General features: G+C 48.8%; 1 protein-coding gene across 3 annotated transcripts in view; it reads left to right on the top strand.

The window, feature by feature from the left end:
* The window catches only part of MRTFA (myocardin related transcription factor A), a 64,799-nt gene extending 46,516 nt beyond the window's left edge, over positions 1-18,283 (top strand). For 2 of the 3 annotated variants that reach the window (XM_015860629.2, XM_015860619.2), the window contains exons 3-14: positions 4,110-4,165; positions 5,787-5,862; positions 6,538-6,699; positions 8,110-8,285; positions 8,767-8,922; positions 9,422-9,675; positions 10,019-10,190; positions 10,480-11,595; positions 12,744-12,875; positions 14,494-14,685; positions 15,072-15,132; positions 15,540-18,283. In XM_015860629.2, the coding sequence (XP_015716115.1) occupies positions 4,110-4,165; positions 5,787-5,862; positions 6,538-6,699; positions 8,110-8,285; positions 8,767-8,922; positions 9,422-9,675; positions 10,019-10,190; positions 10,480-11,595; positions 12,744-12,875; positions 14,494-14,685; positions 15,072-15,132; positions 15,540-16,033 (3,047 nt within the window). In that variant the 3' untranslated portion in view covers positions 16,034-18,283. Of the gene's footprint in view, positions 1-4,109; positions 4,166-5,786; positions 5,863-6,185; positions 6,267-6,537; positions 6,700-8,109; positions 8,286-8,766; positions 8,923-9,421; positions 9,676-10,018; positions 10,191-10,479; positions 11,596-12,743; positions 12,876-14,493; positions 14,686-15,071; positions 15,133-15,539 lie in introns of those variants that run through there. The other variant, XM_032444618.1, reaches the window with a different exon arrangement.
* Positions 18,284-18,369: the final 86 nt, after the last annotated feature.

Genomic DNA, 18,369 nt, shown 5'->3' on the forward strand with positions numbered 1-18,369 from the left:
TTTATATGAAAGTAAGTAGGAGGCATTACTTTCACAGTTGTTCCTACTGCAGAATGGGTTTTTAAACCCAGCCTCTCAGTCCTGACTTTGTCTGGCTGGGCAGCTTCTGCTCTGTTTTGCTGACATAATTATTTGTGGAGCTGGGCTGTAAATGAGCATACCAGTCCAGGTTAAAATAACTCTTTCCAAACAACTGTGATCTGAATGCACAAAATGCTGTCAGCATAGCTGAGGGCTGGCGTGCTTTGTCCTGGGCCCAGGTGCAGGAAAGAAGGGGGGCAGAACATGGAAACTCACTTTATTGAGGATGAAAATATGAATATTTCACGTATAAAGAAAAGCAGAAGGGCGGGCAGAAGGGTTACCTAATGGGAAAAATGCATGGGGGGAAATCACTTAATCATTCTTGAATGTATTAGCAGTAGAAAAATATGAAGGCGGTGGAAATCCATCAAAAGCTAATAACTGTGGATGTAGTTTGGCAAGATTTCTGCCTCTGCCAGCACTCTGTTCTTATCAGGAGCTCACCCCAATTTTGCTGTAGCAAAGTCAGCCAGATGAAGGATTCAAACCATGCTAAATAGCACCTGTTTGGGACTAAGGACCTGCCGCAGGGAAGAAACAGCTAATTTTTGGTGACTGTTGCCTGGTATTGTTCTTGGCATGGTATGGATGCCACTGGAGCATCAGTGGAGAGGCAGAGACGAATGGGATGTATTTCACAATTCACAATGTTTAATGCCTTTTTCACAGCTTGGGTTGAGCAAGGTGCTTGGCACAGGTTCACATGATGTTTTCATGCTGCTGGTGAGAAAATAGCACTGGAGTAAAGGCTTGGGGAGGGTGAGTGCAGAGGGGCTTTTGGGTGAGCTGGGGAGAAAGAAGGTTCATGGCTGACACTATTCACCATCTTCAGTAACTCCATTTAAAAAGGGGAGTAGTGTGTGTATTATTTAAATGCCTAGTTGGAAAATACACCCAGTTTTGGACAGTGTATTTCAAGAAATATGCCAATCAGTTGGAAGAAGGTCCAGAAGAGAGCAAATGAGCGAAGGTCTGGGAAATGTTCTCTATAAAGGAAGGCTGAAATAATAACTGTCTGTGCTCATTTTAAAGAGCAGATATAGTTGAGTATATGTCAGATCTGTGCAGTCAGAAAGGATGAGGTACTTTGAGTGTTTTCGTCCTTACTTTCTAGGGTTGTATTTACTGCATTATGTACCAAGCACAGTGCATGTATGCCCTGCCTCCATGGTAGAAGTCCTGCCCCATGTCTTCCTACCTATGTGCGTTGTGCCAGGGCTGTTAGCACTGCATCTGGTTCGTCTGCTCATCTGTGGCCACAGTCACAATGAGCCAGAATACCAGGTATTGTTAGGAGCAGTAGAGCTTTGTCAGCGTGGATAATCTTGAGTGAAATGGATAAAGGAGCACTCAGGTGAGCAAACCAATGGGGCATTGGGGCAGGAATGGGTTGAGGGATCAGTGCCAGGTGGTTGGGAAGGACAGTACTGGGAGCTGGTAGAGATGTGTGTCTTCTTACCCTGTGCCTAAATCAGCCCTGTGCCTCCCAGCTCCAGTCTTCTGCACAAGGATTTGTTGTTTGGTTTTATTTTTCCCACTCGCTTTAATAAAGTTAGGGGAGGTGCTGCCCAGCTCTCCCCTCCTTAGTAATTTAAAACCCAGCAAAATATGTAAGGCTTAGTTAATTTTGTATGGAGCAGGATTTTACAGCAGACACCCTCTTCTGTCATCTAGCCCCATCCTGGATTGCTGAGGGAAGCAATGAAGGATTTGTGCCCTCTTGACATTTCCAGAGGTCAGCTATGAAGTTCTCTGTCATATTGGCAGCTCAGAGTTGCAGCACGGTGCTTGTTTCCAGAGGAGAGACTGACATTGTTCTGTGTGCAATTCTTCCCCTAGCACTTTTGCTTTACTTTCTGTTCAACTTTACTTACTATGTGATTTGAGAGAGGGGCTTTCATTTTATTTCATCTCATCTCGGGGATGCTTCTCTCCTTCCTTTATTCGTATGCATTGAAGGCTTCTCTTGTGCTACCTGTGACATCGGCTGCACCCCTGCAGTTGACTTTTGCAACCATTAGCTATGGCCAGGGAAATGTCATTTAAAGTTCATGTCCTGCCTCACGCTGACGGCAGAGGTAGGAAGGGCAGGATGAAGCACTCCTGCCATGCCGGCACGTTCTAGTGGCAGAGGGCCTTTGGAAACCCAAGAAGAAGCTTGCTGCTTATGTTTCCAGTGTAGATTTTTATCCTGATTTATATATCACACTCTATCTTTGTCCAGGACTACCTGAGCTTGAAGAAGCTTATACTTCACTTTTCTGCAATACATATACAATGAAATCAGTGTGTGTTTAAGCTCAAGCACATGCCTATATTCACAAGCAGATCATCTCTCTGCCTTTACTTTGCTTACCCCAAAATGCAGTCAGCGCATCCCTGTTGGCTGCTTGCAAAAATTTCCCTGGTGGCTTCTCCCTGTTTGTATGGAACTTGATTGTGTGGAACTTACCTTTAGTCTCAGCAGGAACTATTTGCTCCCCAGCATTTGTACACTCACCCACCACTGTTAGTTCTCACTCAGTTAAGCCTGTTTATTCCACAAATGGTTCTTTGTAGTCTGAACCTCTTCTGGTACACCAGTGTGATTGGAATTCCTCACATGTTGACTGCATTCTGCTTTTGACCCTGTGATGTAATTGTGGTGGGACTCTGCGGGTGCTGTGTCTGCCTTAACATTTTGCCTTTCTTAGTACTCCATTTTATTCTGTGGGAAAGGGTTTTGAAGCCTACACGTGTACTGAATGTATCTTCTTGTATTGCATTTCTGCACAGGTTTTATTTTTGAATATCATTCCAGTATTTCATTATGAAGTTCCATTTTAGAAGTACTTTAATTGTTGGTCTTTAGTGAAGAAGAGTGCGAGCAAACTGTATTTCGTGGGACCTAGATGCAGCACTTTGGTGTTACTGACTGCACCATCATATAGACTTCTGTCTTCAGAAGAGCTGCAGAGTGTCTTTAAAGCTGAAGGCTCTTTGAACATTGGTGCTCAGCTTGACGGAAGTTTAGAAACTCCATCAGGTAGTTTTAGTTACGAATATTTCAGAAATAGAAAGGAATGATGTGCCCTTCCAGCCAGCCATGAACACAGGCCGCAGTGGGGCTGTTGTGAGAAACAGGCCATTTGTGGATTTGGGAGAGCTATGAGTGAGCAACAGCAACTCCACGGAGCTAGAAGTCATGTCACCTCTTTCTCCAGTTCTCCCATGGAACATGAGCTCTGTGTGCTGCGTAGGAGCCAGACGGAGTGAGAGATTCCTTCCGGGTTGGTACGGTCCTGGACAGCAGAGGATCGGTTCCTCACAACCTGATCCATTTTGGCTCTGCTTTTTTTTACTAGTCTGGGGGGGAGGGGGCAGCGGGGGAGAGTCGAAGAGGTCCATTAAGTGGAGCGCTGCTGTTAATGCCTCAGGTTGTGGTTATCTGTCAGCAAGCAGATGCACTTTCTTGTCCAAGTGTTGCTGTTGTCATAGTAGTTTCAGTTACATGGAGCAATGTATACATCCTATTGTAGACCTGCAGAATTTGTAACCAGCCCTTGCATGTACACAAAACACAGGTGCAAATGAAGGAAAGATCGGCAGCTTCCTTTGACATTAAGAGGTGGTAAAGAGGATTTACAGTTCATTAGGATCCTCCCCCATGAGGATCCTTCCAACCATCTCATGCATCCCCTCACTGTCTCGGTGCTGTTCACTTACCTAAGGGTCCTGGATATTTTTGTGCCATATTGAAGCTCACAGGAAAAGTTTGTTGGGGGAATTTGTTGGTGAACATTGGATAGCTCCACTAGGAGTGTAGCCCACATTTTTCTTTTCAGTACCCCATAAAAGGTCCAGGTCGGCTCCCATGCTGTCAGAACATGTCAGTTCACACAGCTTTTATACCAGTTGTGTACTGGGAGATGCAGGAGGCAGTTGCTGTGGGGTATTTGTTAATTTGTTTGGCCTGGAAGGACGTGTGGTGAGAGAACTTCATCATTCGTATTCATTCTCTAAATGTTTGGTTTTTTTCTCCACAGCTCTGAAAAGTCCAGCTGCATTTCACGAACAAAGAAGGAGTTTGGAACGGGCCAGGGTAAGATGCAATATGCTCTCGAAGGTTTTAGGGAAGTCAGGAGCAGTCTGTCTTGCAGTTTGGGCATCCTGCAGCTGTTAACATGATGCAGAAGGGAATCCTTGACATTCTGAGTGTGCAGTCACAGATGTGTTAGATGGGGTGTTTTTATTTGTGGTGGTGGTTACCCCACAGTGAACAGTTGTGCCTAAAAGCCACTGAAGACAGTGCTTGGATTTTCCCTGGAGGTCACCGATATTTTTCTTCCTGTCACTCATTTACTGCGTGTTATTATTTTTATAGTGTCTGTTGTCATTGTCATGAAATAGTTTCAATGACATGTTCTCATGTCATTGAAATAGCTGATTCCACCTCCGAGGAAAGTGTGTGACTTTTTGTCTTGTGTACACGTACACTTGTTTCCCTCGGACATTAGAAACAGAAAAGTTAATAGAGAGGATGCCAGCACTGAGATCACACAGACGTCTGGCTTTGCAGAAGGAGGAAGGCAGGCCTGAGCTCGGTGTCACAATCCACACTTCACCTTTGCTCACTGGGGGTTTCCTGGTGATTTCTGTTCTTCAGAAGGCCTCTGAGGATAGGGTTTTGTTGGCCTTTTTCTTTTTTTTTTTTTTTNTTTTTTTTTTTTTTTTTCTTTTTTTTATTTATTTTTTTTTTTTTCTGATTAGTCTACAGGGAAATAAAACCTATAGTGACTGGGAGCCAAGTTCTGTTTCAAAACTGAAAGCAAAATAAGGCTAAAGAAGTAATGGCTGTGATTAAAACCTGCAAGGCAGTGTTAGCACTTGGAACTCGGTGGAAGGATTGGAGCGTTGGATTCTGCATTAAGAGCAGTGTCCCAAAGGCTTTTGCTTCTTCCTCCATTTTTAATAAACCCTTCTTATTAAGTAAGTTACCATTCTGGTGTGGGCACCAAAGCAGGCATGGTGCAGTTCTTTGAATGATTGATTTCAGTGTTTATTTCCTCTCAAGATCCGTTCTGATGGCCAATACTTAGCAGTCTGGCAAACCCACTGTGCCCAGGTTCCCTTCCTGGTAACAGGTCCATCTCCACACATCACTCCATAGCACATTCTTCAAAGATGCTGCTAAGAGCAGCTCTGGAAATGGGTCTTGTCGCATTTAGACTTTGCCTGCCAAGGAAGAGTGTGGGGTCTGTAGCGTAATGAATAGCATGTCCTTAAACTTGTCATTAAATAAGAATATGCCCAAACCACAAGTCGTGCCAAATGCCAACAGTATATGAAAGTATTTGCTGTGAACAATGGAACAATATATTCATGCTGCCATGTAAAAGGAAACATCTTGAAATTCACCATGGCATAAGCTAGTGGTGTTACATAAAAGGGAAAATGAGGGCTTCAAGTCTCAAGAAAATCCTTTCCAGTTTCAGTTCTGTAGGGCAGCAGTGCACTCTTTTACTGAGGGAATGTCCAGCAGAAGGTCATCTCCAGAATAAACTCACTCTGTGGTGCTTTGGGATTCTGATACATCCCTTCCTTCTTCAGTGCTTATTGAGATTTCAGTAGCATCTAAAGGTGATTGCTTCTCTTGTTTGTCCAAGCTTATCTCCTGTGTCTGATCAACTAAAATTGGTTTTTCTTGTCTGTTTTTTCTGCAGACAGAGGACTATCTGAAACGGAAAATTCGGTCCCGGCCAGAGAGATCAGAGCTGGTTAGGATGCACATTCTGGAAGGTACAGCACATGTGGAACAGGAAGACACCAACAATAAGACTTGTCATAGCTACTTACTTGGCAGCTTTCTGTTTTGCCTCCAACCCCCAAAACTTTCCGTTAGTTGGGAGTGAGCAGAATATCATGCTACAGGCCTGTAGCGTGATTTCTTGGGAGTGATTCAACAATCTCTGAAGAATCTGTTATATAAACTCAAATGGTGCAGTTTCGCACAGCTGAGCCACAGTGAAATAGAATGGGCATTGCTCTTCTTCTAGGGGAAGGCACTGTAAAATACTGAAGTGGGAGGAAGGCAGACTTGATCTAATCAATGTGCACCTCAGTTTCAGAGAGGGAGTACTATCCTGCTGCTGAGTACCACATCTTTGGACACAACTGAAAGGGAAAAGATGAATGAGAATCAGGTGACATTAGTTTGAGAACAGTGAATTTATCCTATTCTAGAGTCACAGAAGCTGTTATAGTATCTTCATAACTTCAATTTACATAATATCTGTAATCTATCTGTAATATCTCTATATTATGTAGTTATCTAATGCAATCTGCAATTATTTTCCTATACAGCTATCTACCATTATCTACAGTTACCTTTGTGAATAGAAGTTAGACACAGCTAAAGTGCATAGGTTGGTCATTGTTGAACTCATGCCACTGTATTTGCTTTCCCCTGAACAGAGACCTCAGCTGAACCCTCCTTGCAGGCTAAGCAGCTGAAGCTAAAGAGAGCCAGGCTGGCAGATGACCTCAATGAGAAGATAGCCCAGAGGCCAGGTCCCATGGAGTTGGTGGAAAAGAACATCTTGCCTGTGGAATCCAGCCTGAAGGAAGCCATTATAGGTGAGGCCAGAGGAGGGTCTGTGTGGAAGACATTGACCACAGATGGCTGTGATTTCTATCATTTCACGTGCCCGCTTAAGGGTGTGCAATCCCATCACTGTTCTCGTTTTCCCATCTCAGAGACTTTCAGCCCCCAAGATTCTGCAAAACGTAACACCCTCTGGCACAGATAATAGTAGAGAGATATTATGTTGTGGATATTAAATTGAGTGTAAACATCCCAAAATAATGCAAGAGTGTTTGCATACCCTGAGGACTTGAAAGACTACTGTAGATTGCATTCCCTAGATTCTCTCCTTAAAAATTTCCCTTTATATTAACACATCATCAACCTTGGTCAGGAAGAACCCACTGACTGACTCAGATCAGGGAAGGAGACAGAATACAAACAGGTGTGATGAAACAAAAGCTGTCTGTGAACTTACAAACTTCAGAGAATCCAATCCCTTTAAAAATAAACCAGAACAGATGTAAATCATGCCAGTGCCATTCCAAGGGCTGTAAGGAATGCTGAGGAATAACCTTCCCACCGCCTCAGCAGTGCTCTTTTCCATCTCCCCAGACTGGGCGTTCTGTGCATGTCTGTGGTTCCTCGTCCCCTCAAACACACACAGCTATTTTAAAGACAAATGGGACACAACTGTGAGCAAGGCTGCATACTTCTCATGAAAAAAAGGAAAAGGGCAGTGCTGGGGGAGACCTGGATTAACTATTGCACAGGACATGGTTGAGGAACAGCAATAGTGAGATTGCAAGCTGGCATATTAGAGATGTGGCTTCCTTCTGACTCTGAGCAGAACACTTCTCCATGGATTTCAGTTATGTTAGATGCAAATGAAAGTATTTCCTGCATACCAGGATTAATTTGAGATAAGTTGCTGCTTGTGGGATGTGTAGACAGACAGAAATGTTAATAGCAGTCAAGGCCACCACTAAATCCATAGACCCTGCTGTTCATAAGACTAGAAGACAACTCAGTACTCTATCTTGAAGCGTGATTCTGTCTTCCACCACCCAGGACGAGCACCAAAGAAAGCATGATGCAAAGAAAGCATGACTCAGCCCTACACTGTCTAGCCTTTTTCTTTGGTGCCACATGGTCAGCAAATAGGCCATGCTTCAGCTCTGGGTTTGGGTTGAGTAGCTCATGTTGTGCTTCTTGATCTCGTCTTGTGGAGAAGCAAGAGAAGTTGTTCATCCCAATCTACATCTGTGTATTCTGCTGATAGCAGAGATGAATGTAAACAGTTCAAATGGATCCAATTTGGGTTTCATTTTCTCATTTATTGTATGATACTTTAATTCAGACACAGCTCTCCATGCCTTCATTTTCTTTGTGAAACATCTAGTGGCAAGTGATATGATTTCTTATTCCACTTGGAAGTCCACAGCCAATGTTTGTATTTTCAGTTGGACAGGTGAACTACCCAAAGGTTGCAGACAATTCCTCCTTTGACGAGGACAGCAGTGATGCCCTTTCCCCAGAACAGCCAGCCAGCCATGAGTCCCAAGGGTCCGTCCCATCGCCGATGGACTCACGGATTTGCGACCCTCTCCCTAGCACCACTGGCACATCACTAGCTCAGGTGAGAATGTGGTGGCCTCCTTCAGTGCCCTGGAACTTCACAGCTACTGCTGATTCATGGCAGAGGATCCTAAGATGCAAGGCTAAGAGATCCCAAAAAGGTCACTGGTGGAGCATAATCAGTGAGACTTCACAAGTAGTCTTAGCTCTCTGTGGCACCAGTGAAGTCCTCTGGTCATTCAGAAGTGCCCATAGTGTTGTCATGTGGGGAATGGGACATTCCTGGCTGGTGATGCAGGCAGGGCAGGTGTGCAACTGATCCAAGAAAACAAAGCTGGACATACAGGTGTAGGATTTTGATTCCTTCTCTGCCTTTGGAAGTTGTGGTGCTACCTGGGGACAAATGAGGTGGGCTAAAGGAATCTAATTAATGACTTGAATACTGTGCTGCTTCCCCTTAAGTGGGCACTTTACACTGCTCTGTTAAAATGCTTCCCTCCTTGTACATGTACTACTTATTATGCCTTTCTCTGTCCCTGCAGGGTACATCCCAATTGCAGATTAGTGCAGACTCCAATGAAACTCTTTTCCTACCTGAACAGCCGCCCCCACCTCTGCCACCTCCACCTCTTCTGCCTCCTAATCTTACCAATGGAGCAGCTCTTCCTGCTGCCAAGCCCCCACCAACGCTCATTAAGGTATTTTGGATGGTTTCATCATTGGTGTAGTCAGAAAAAAGATGAGATGATTATTCTGAAAAAGACTTGGAACTGAAAGTGCTATGTTAAGAGAAGCTAAGAAGGCTTATATACCAGTGTCTTCCTTGACCCTATTTGAATAACATATTTAATAGGTTATTCTATTCCATGAGCTATTCACCCTCTGTGAAATGGGTGCTAAATACAGAATGTTTTGAAACAGCTGGTATTATTTGTAAGTAGAATTAGTGAGCCTGATGGACGAGTGGCCTGGTGTGCTGGGAAAGACGAATGGCTTCTTTGCTGTGAGTGGTGTTATGGTGCTGCTGTGGGTGTTGTGACTGTAATATTGCTTGAGTTAGGGAGGTGTGGAAAGACCCTGAGGTCAAATATGGAGAATTTTGAAACAAAAATCCCAGCGTGCTTTCTGGTTTATGTGGGGTCTTGTGTTATTTCAGGATTTCCATTCTTATTTGCTTCCTTCTTTTCTTCTGAATAGCAAAGCCAGCCCAAGTCTGCTAGTGAGAAGTCTCAGCGCAGTAAGAAAGCCAAGGAGCTGAAGCCGAAAGTCAAGAAGCTTAAATATCATCAGTATATTCCCCCGGACCAAAAGCAGGACAAGGGAGCTCCTCCCATGGATTCATCTTATGCCAAAATTCTGCAGCAGCAGCAGCTCTTTCTTCAGCTTCAGATCCTCAACCAGCAGCAGCAGCAGCACTACAACTATCAGACCATCCTGCCAGCTCCACCAAAGTATGAGTCCTATGTGTAGCTGTCTCTTAGGAAGGCCTTTCCCAGTGCTGTTACCAAACACATTGTGTTCTGCATGTGAGGTGTGGTGATGCACTCGGTCTTCTTGGGTTCCACTGGGCCTCAAAAAAGACCAGTGTTGGAGATGGGCATAGCCAAGGGACGGATATAGCCAAAGGCACTGGTGTGCTTTAATGTCTAGGGTGGTGCTGGTGTTTATGGACCTGTATGATTGTTGGCATACATAGGTACACACATGCTCTTGGCAGGCTGCTTCTGTACTGAGGGCCTCCAGTACCTCACCACTGCCTTGGTTTTGATGGCTGTGGTTTCTCTTTTCCTGCAGGCCTCCAGGAGAGCAGCAGACTGGTGCCAGTGCCCCAGCCGTACGCAATCTCTCTGCTGCAGTCAGTAGCACATCTTCAGTATCCTCTGGTTCCAGTGGGCTGATGCGACAAAACAGTAATGCTGCAGTGGGCAAGCCAGGCCCTCTCCCTGCCAACTTGGATGAGATGAAGGTAAAAGTCGGTGCTGCTCTCAGTCCTGTGGAATTGTTAGTTTTTTTGCAATTGTCATTGATGAGGGTCAGCACTGAGTCATGTTTCTGCCCTGGAGCAGAGCCGAGGTGGACTGGTGGGAGCTAAGGGTAACAGCTGGCCGTGCTTCCCTGCAGCCTTGACCTGAGATGAAAGTCTGCTGGCGCGCAGGGAGTCAGCTTGCTCCTTTGCCCCAGGGCTTTGGCAGATGGTAATAGTTGTGGTTATTGTGCTTGCTGTCTTAATGTTGCCCTCTTTCAACCCCCAACAGGTGGCAGAGCTGAAGCAAGAGCTGAAGCTGAGGGCCTTACCTGTCTCAGGCACAAAAACAGACCTGATTGAACGGCTCAGAGCGTACCAAGAGCAGAACGCTGCAGCCGGCCAAACAACCCCCACTCCCAAGCCCAGCACGGCAGCCATTCTATCTAAAGCTGCTGAGGTGGTGGTTGCCTTCCCAGCTGCCAGGCTGAGCACAGGCCCGGCCCTGGTCACCACTGGCATTGCACCAGCAGAAGTAGTTGTGGCCACCGTCACTGGTGGAGGCGTGATGAAGTTTGGCAGCACTGGCTCGACTCCGCCTGTTTCCCCCACTCCTTCGGAGCGCTCACAAGTGAGCACAGGGGATGAGAATTCAGCCACTGGAGACACCTTTGGAGAGATGGTGACTTCGCCTCTGACCCAGCTCACCCTGCAGGCGTCTCCAGTGCAGTTCCTGGTGAAGGAAGAAAGTTCCAAGTCTGCCTCCTGCAGCGTCAGCGCAGCACCCAGGTCGGAGCGGTGCAGCACTGGGAACAGCAGGGATGCAGAAGCTAGGGACAAAGACCAGATGCTGCAGGAGAAGGACAAACAGATAGAGGAGCTCACCCGCATGCTGAAGCAGAAGCAGCAGTTGGTTGAGATGCTCCGACTACAGCTGGAGCAGGAGAAACGTGCTCAGCAGTCGCTACCAGCTCCGGCAGCTGTGGGAGAAGGAACAGCTCTCGCCTCCAGCCCAGGAGTGTTTGGTATCCAGGTCAAGAGTGAAAACGGTTTCCTGAGCTGCCAGTCTGCAAAGCAATCCAGTGGCCAAACCGACCAATTCAACCCCACACCAACCTCTAGCCAAGTGGACACTTCTAACCCAAGCCCAGTGCCAAAGAAAGCTGTGATGGTGAAGCAGGAGGTGCCAGCCCCAGAAGCAGAGCCGCCGTGCCAGTCCCACAGCCCACGGCTGTTCCTTGGCCAGCAAGGGAGCGCCCTGAGTGACCTGATCAAGGGCACTCCTCCCCCAACCCTCATCACCGACTCCACAGGGACCCACATCGTCCTCACCGTGACCAAGCAGAGCACCGAGAGGCAGGGCCTCTCATCCCAGGGGAAGGCAGTGAGCAGCTGTCCAACCTCACAGGTAGGCAACGCTCACTTCCCATCCCCACTGCTGTTGTCAGGTTCCCCCTCTTCCCCTTCTCTCTAGGGCCCAGGTTACCATAGGATCACTACCTACATTGGAAATTCAACTCAGTGAATGCCAAAATTAATGCCCGAGTCTCTTGTGATGGTGGCTAGTAGTTCATGGCTCTGTACGTCAGAGCAGTGTGAGCAAATCTTCACTGGTGTGCAGTCTTTATGGTGAACATTTGGCAGTGCTGAGCTGTATACAGCAATGCATGACTATGCATCACAGGCTGTCCAGCACTGTTGCAGACAGCCACATGGTTCTGCCTCCCATGGGGCAAGATCTCAGACTTGGAGGACAAGGGTTTGCAGGCACATTTTACTGCTTCTCAAAAGAACAACTGTGCCTGTGGCATTAGAAAAAGCAGGGTGTATTTCACCCCTTGTTCTTTATTGGAGAGATTGTACTCTGAGAGATACATCACTGTGTCTGCTGAGAGCTGAAGTCAGACCCTGAGAGCAGACTTCTGCGTCTTGACTGCTCTGTTTTAATTCATGTCAATATTTCAGGGCTAGCAGAGTCTTTCATCAGAGATGATCTACTATTCCCCGTTGGCATGAATCCAGCACTTAGCAGAAATGTTCTGAGAGCTTTTTCCAGGAAGGCATAAATATGTTTTATGGCATAAGTCAAACTCCAGCACCTTCCATGGAATCAGGGAAAACTTCCATTCTCTGCTGCCACATTTCTTGTGCCTGCTGCAGAGCAGTGGCAGTGTCTGCCATCAGTGACAGGCCCTGAGCAGGCTGCATTTACTGTGCTGCAGGCAAGAAGCAAATCAGCTAAATGCCAGTGCACAGCATCACCCCACACACTGCAGCTCCAGCTGCTGCTCCAGAAAGGCACGGGTCAGTGGTAGGTGCTGTGGCAGGGCTGCCAGCCTGAGGAAGCCATGGAGATCCAAGGGGCTTTGCCTGGCACTGCCTCCTCACTGAGGATGCCAAATCCTGCTGCAGTTTGAGTTCTCTGCTTGGTGAGACAGAATGATTGCATTTCACAAAGATTAAAGAGTGAGGAAAAACAGGCTTCGTAAATCCTTTAAGAATCGTAACTAGCTCCATGTTGTGTCAGGGGAACAGCTTCTCACTTCTTCTTTCCAGAGAGTACAATCATCGCCCGCTAAAACTTCCAGCCAACCGCTGTGTCAGCCACCTGCAAGCACTCCTCAGCAGCCCACAACACAGCAGCAGCAGCAGCAGCAGCCAAGAGGCCTAAACCAACCTGTCAGAAAGGTAGTGTGCCACCTTCTTGCTTTTTTCCCTGTTTTCCTTTGCCTGCTGCAGAGTTTGTAGCACTGGTGGGGAGGGAACACGTTCACCCACTCCTGGTCAGAGACCATCATCACAGCCAGCGAGAGCTCACAGCAGCTTCTGCCACAGCTGGGTGGAAAACCAGCCAGTGTTTTGGCAGAGGTTTTCTACCAATTAGAAGTGATGAGAGGTCAGAGTGGGCAGCTTGGGCTTGTAGTGGTGCTCACAGTTCCTGAAGGATCGCTGCTGAAATGAAGAGGTGGTTGTTCTGCAGAGACCATACCTGTTCATTGTGTCTTTGTGATGAGCAGTGCAGAATGGAGAAAGAGAGCACCTCTGGCATCACTCCTTCTCTAAGTGACAGCTGTAAAGACACCCTGCTGTGTAGCTCCTCCCTTGCTAGCCCCCATCAGGGATGACTGAGCTCGCTCTCTACCATGTAATTAAAAGACAGAAATCTTTCTACAAAGAATTTTTAGACTTTGGAGGATCATTTCTGAGTCAGGTCCTGGAAAGGATATAAAGATAGATAGAATTAATTTCTGGCCTGGTCAGATTGGGACATCCACTTTGCAAAGGCTCAGTGCCTTGGTTCACGTTGAGACCTTTAAGGAAATGCAGAAGGTAAATGAAAACTGATTTCCCTTAGATTGCCTTGGCTTGCATGCTCTGAAGGCATCTGCAGCAACTCCCCAAATCCTTTTGCCTCCCTGCAGGGTCAGAAGTCAGGCCTGCAGGTTGTCACAGGGCGTTGTCCTTCTCAGCTCCTGCAAACACGCAGCCTTTCTGCCACCATGGCTTCCACAGAAGGTCCCTGAAAACCTGTGTCCCTCTCAGGCAGACAGGGAACCCCAGAGCAGCTCAGTGGGCAGGCGCCTGGTGCTGCTTCTGTACACGGAAGCCACAGAGCAGACAGAGATTTCCAGGGAAAACAGGATGAGGTAGAGCATCGACATGTAAAAGGCTCAAACTGCCCGGGGATCACTGCTCTGGCAGAGCAAGTGTCAGTGTGGTTCACTCATAACCGCCGCAGAGGCAAAGACCCGATCCACACGGTAACATTTCTTTAGGGCAGCAGTGTGCTGATTCATCTGGTGAAGCTGAGTCACCAGCTCCGCTTCCTGCAGTAACACTTGGGGTTTCCTTTGGAGACCTCTGGTACTGCTGAGTGCTCTGGTGCTCTTCAACACCCTCAGGCTGTGCAATTTGCTGCTAATGAAACCTGCAGGTGTTCCTGGAGCGGGCTCTGCAGGGGGAGAGGGGAGGATAAAGCAGAGGGCCTGGCTTGGAGGCTGAACAAAGCAAGGAAGTGCCCTCCTCCAAAGTCCCAGGAGTTCCCCACTTGGACAGATGAGGCTTTCCTCATCATGGAGCAGCCTGATAGTGGTTTGTGGTGTGGTTGTCTTAACATAAAAAGTATCAGTGAGAGATTTCCAGCTGAGCTGAGGGGAAGTCTCTCCATGTCATCGGGCACAGTGCATGGAGTGCACAGAAACTAGGCTGCTGAGTGGAGTGGCACCTGGGAAAGAGGAGGGGTGACAGTCACTAAAGAAACCATGAGCTTTTCCCTGATCATTCCATATTCCTTTGCTTTGCACAGCCCTCATCCCAGCCCTGCTCTCCTGCTGCCCCCTCCCCTTCCCAGATGGACCTGGAGCAACAGCAGCAGCAGCAGAAGCAGCAGCATACGTCGCTTTTTGGACCTCCTCCACCACCTCTTCCTGTCCCCTCAGTCCCACTGAAAGAGCCACCGGGCTATGAAGAGGCCATGAAGCAGCAGCCAAAGACCCAGGTGAGAGCAGGAGGAAAGGTGCTGCTGTAATTCCACTTAGATCTGACCTGGGGCTGCTAAAGGAGAACAGAGACAAAACAGCCCCTTCTGAACCTTCCTGTCTGAATTCCTTCCTGATATTCCTTCTGGAGGGGCTAGGGAAGATCCCATGCCCAGGTAAAGATCCCAAACTGCTCAGCGCCCAGTGGGTGTTGATAGAGCTGACTGCACCTTTGCCTCCAGTAGCAGCTTGGGCTCATGGAGGAGTCTGGTGCCATGCCTCTGTGTGCCGTCCGTGCAGTGACAGCCCTGTCACTGGGGTGAGGGAGGAGAGCCAGCAGCCAAGCGTCTTGCTGGAGGGAAGCTCCCCTGAAATAGGAAGCTAATCCTGTGCTTGCTCTCCCCAGGAGAACGGCTGTTCCAGCCAGCAGATGGATGACTTGTTTGACATTCTCATAGAGAGTGGAGGTAAGGAGACAAACCTGCATTTCCCAGCCAATGGGTTTGACCCGGCTATTATAGAGCACTGAGGGGAGCACATGTCATGGCTCAGGTCTTTGCTCCTGTGTCCCTGGCGGTCATTAAAGCACCAAGGGGGATGTCAGTTAGGCATTAATAGGATTGAAAAGCTTCTTGGTTGCTGTGCTGCATCAGCTCTGGACCAACAACACCTGGGTTCCCTGCGAGCAGACCACAAACACCCTTAAGGCAGCAGAGCGCAGCCGTGGGCAGATGATGCTTATCCCTGTCTGTGCTCAGTGATGGTTTGGTCCTGGTGGGGGGGGGTTCCAGGTTGCCACACTGAGAGGGGGGGATCGCTGTGGTGTTTGGCCATGCATCTCCTTACCTGGCTGGCATGTTTGTTCTCTGTGCAGAGATCTCTGCTGACTTCAAGGATCAGTCATCCCCAGATGGAAAAGAACCACCTGCGGCCCCGGCCTGCTCCTCACCACCCAGCAGCCACCATTCCTCGGAGCTGCCGGTGCCGCTGGGGCAGACAGTGCCCGTGGGGCGGCTGGAGGACTTCCTGGAGAGCAGCACCGGGCTCCCGCTGCTGACGGCAGGGCACGACGGGCCTGAGCCCCTGTCCTTGATCGATGACCTCCACAGTGAGATGCTGAGCAGCTCGGCCATCCTGGACCACCCGCCTTCACCCATGGACACCTCGGAATTGCACTTTGCTCACGAGCCGGCCGGGGGCGTAGCATTGGATCTGGCTGAGGCTAACTTGGACAGCATGGACTGGCTGGAGTTGCCAGGGGGATCTGTCTTGAGCCTGGCCCCCCTCAGCACCACAGCTCCCAGCCTCTTTTCCACAGACTTCCTCGATGGACATGATCTGCAGCTGCACTGGGATTCGTGCTTGTAACTCTGTGAGCAGAGACTGAAGGGATTGGGTGCGGGAGGGCACGGGCATACAGGGGGAAGAGGCCAGTCAACCAAAAGAAACCCCAGAAACAAAAGAAAGAAGAGAAAAAAGGAGCTCCTAGTATCCATACTCCTCCCCACACAGTGTTCCTCCTCTACTGCTGCAGTGGCAGCAAAGGCAGACCCATGGCTTGAACCACTGCCAGCTGAGCAGTGGGGCCGGGGGGTTGGCTGCAGCTCTGGGGCAAGAGCGGAGCCGGCAGCCCCGCTCCCTCCTGCAAGACATGGGCATAGACATGCAGGTAAAGCTTCCTGCTGCAAGACAGGGTGAGACCGGACCTGAGCCTTTCTGAAAGCAGCATCCCGCTCCTTGCTGGCAGATATGGGGCATCCAACACAGCCCCAGCTGCCCCCATTAGTGGTTGTGGAAGGGGATCATTCTTCCTCCAGAGCAGGGCACAGAGAAGGGAGCTGCCAGGAGGGCTGCCTGCTGCACCTGTGCCATCTGTCAGGAGTCACCTCTGCCGCAGGGCTGTGAGGAAGGGGCAGAACAGGCACCTTTGCCAAATGTATCAAAAGAAAAAGGGAGTTTCCCACCAACCCAGTACTCTCTGAGCTGGTTTCTTCAGTGCTGGTGAGCTTGGCAAAGGCTGCCCACTTGCTTCACCTGCTTTGGGCTGCAAAAACAGACTTTTAAGGTGCTAAAATCCAGGTTAGATCTGTCCTTCACTGCCCCAGGTCTCCAGCTGTGACTGGTGTTGGCCTGCAGGCACCATCTGCTCACTGCCCCCAAGCTGAGCAGGGCATCGGCCCACGGTCCTGGGCAGTGCAGAGGGGCACAGCTGTGATCGAGCAACATATCATTAAGGGCCACGTGCAATCTTCCTCCTGCCTTCAGCTGTGCTGCTGCCTCCCTGCAGCTGGTGACCCAGGTGTAAAGAAGAACTCCTCCACCTCCAAATCTGCCCTCCAGCCCCATGGAGGGAAGGGTGTCAGCCCCAGCATCAAGGAAAGGGAAGAGGCACTGCTGGGAGGGCTTGTGCTAGCTCAGGAGTGGGGGCCCCTTTCTGAGGAGTCCCATCATAAAAACCAATAGCTGTGACTGGTGGAGCAACCCCACCACTCCTAACTCGAAGTGTCCACTAAATCCACTCCTGCCTTCCTCGTTTCTCATCTCCCAGGCCCGGCACGATTCTGGTGGTTGTGTGCTGTGTGTTGAGAAGCAGGAACCTGGCACAGAGGAGCAGGAGCACATCAGAGATCGTGTTGCAGAGCTCTCCCAGCACAGCCCCTGCTCTTTGCTTTGAGATGGATGAGGGCAGCATTGGGGACCCCCCAGGACAGCTGTGGGTCCAGGCAGCACAGGAGGCAGGTAGTGTAGGAGAGAAGTGGGCAGGGAGGGGGGAGGAGGATCTTTCCTCGATCAAGTATTTCACATTGAGGAGGAAAAATGAGGCTGCCTTTGCAGCCCCCAAAAAAGAAACACCTGCGTGATTTCTTTTGTACAAATAATCACGAAGTGGCAACCAGCAAATAAAGAATGGAAGTATCCAAGTGCAATTTGCTCCTATGGAAGGTGGGAGCGCTCCACCCGCACCCCAGGCCTGACTCAGCCATGGGTCTTTGTGCCTGGCCAGGCCCCCAGCCCTTGTTGGCAGAGCTTACTGGTTTCCCTTACTGGTTTCAGCCCTTCCCCTGGGTGGGTGGATAACCTGGTGGCTGAGGGCAGGTGGGAATAGGGCGTCTCATCCCAGATAACAACAGAGGTCATTTCCCCACAATGTGCCCATAGCAGGCCAAGCCCACATCTCTGCTTCCTTACTATTATTTGTTTGAATAATAGTCCCGTAGTTGTTTGTTGGAAGAGGTGTTCCCCTGGACGGACGTTTCTGCACCCATTGGCAAAGACTAAAACGAGTCCGACGTTATGCCTCTACCTTGAATGTAATCCTGAATCTTTCTGCTGTAACCACTACTTGTTTGTAACGTGTATTTGCCTACCACCAACTCTCCCTTCCACTATGCAGCAAATGGCGAGCGGCCATTGGCACCGTCTGAGCCGGGCAGTGCTGGGCTGTGGGATCCAGAGTGAGTGTTCAACTGGAAAAGAGCGACGAGTTACCAGGGGAGAGGGAGAGGCGGCCTCTTCAGATCGAATTATTTTTTCAGTTACAAATATTTGAAAGAAAAGAAAAAAAGAAAAAAAATTGAAGAAAAAAAAATCCATTTTATTAAAAAAATTCCAAATGGCCACAGGCTCGGAAGCTTCTCTGGTGCTGCTGCTGCTGCCGTCTGCTCCAGCTGAGGGTGGGTGAGCTCTGCAACCCAAAGCCATAA

Source organism: Coturnix japonica, chromosome 1 (assembly GCF_001577835.2).
Source record: "Coturnix japonica isolate 7356 chromosome 1, Coturnix japonica 2.1, whole genome shotgun sequence".
Classification (NCBI taxonomy): domain Eukaryota; kingdom Metazoa; phylum Chordata; class Aves; order Galliformes; family Phasianidae; genus Coturnix; species Coturnix japonica.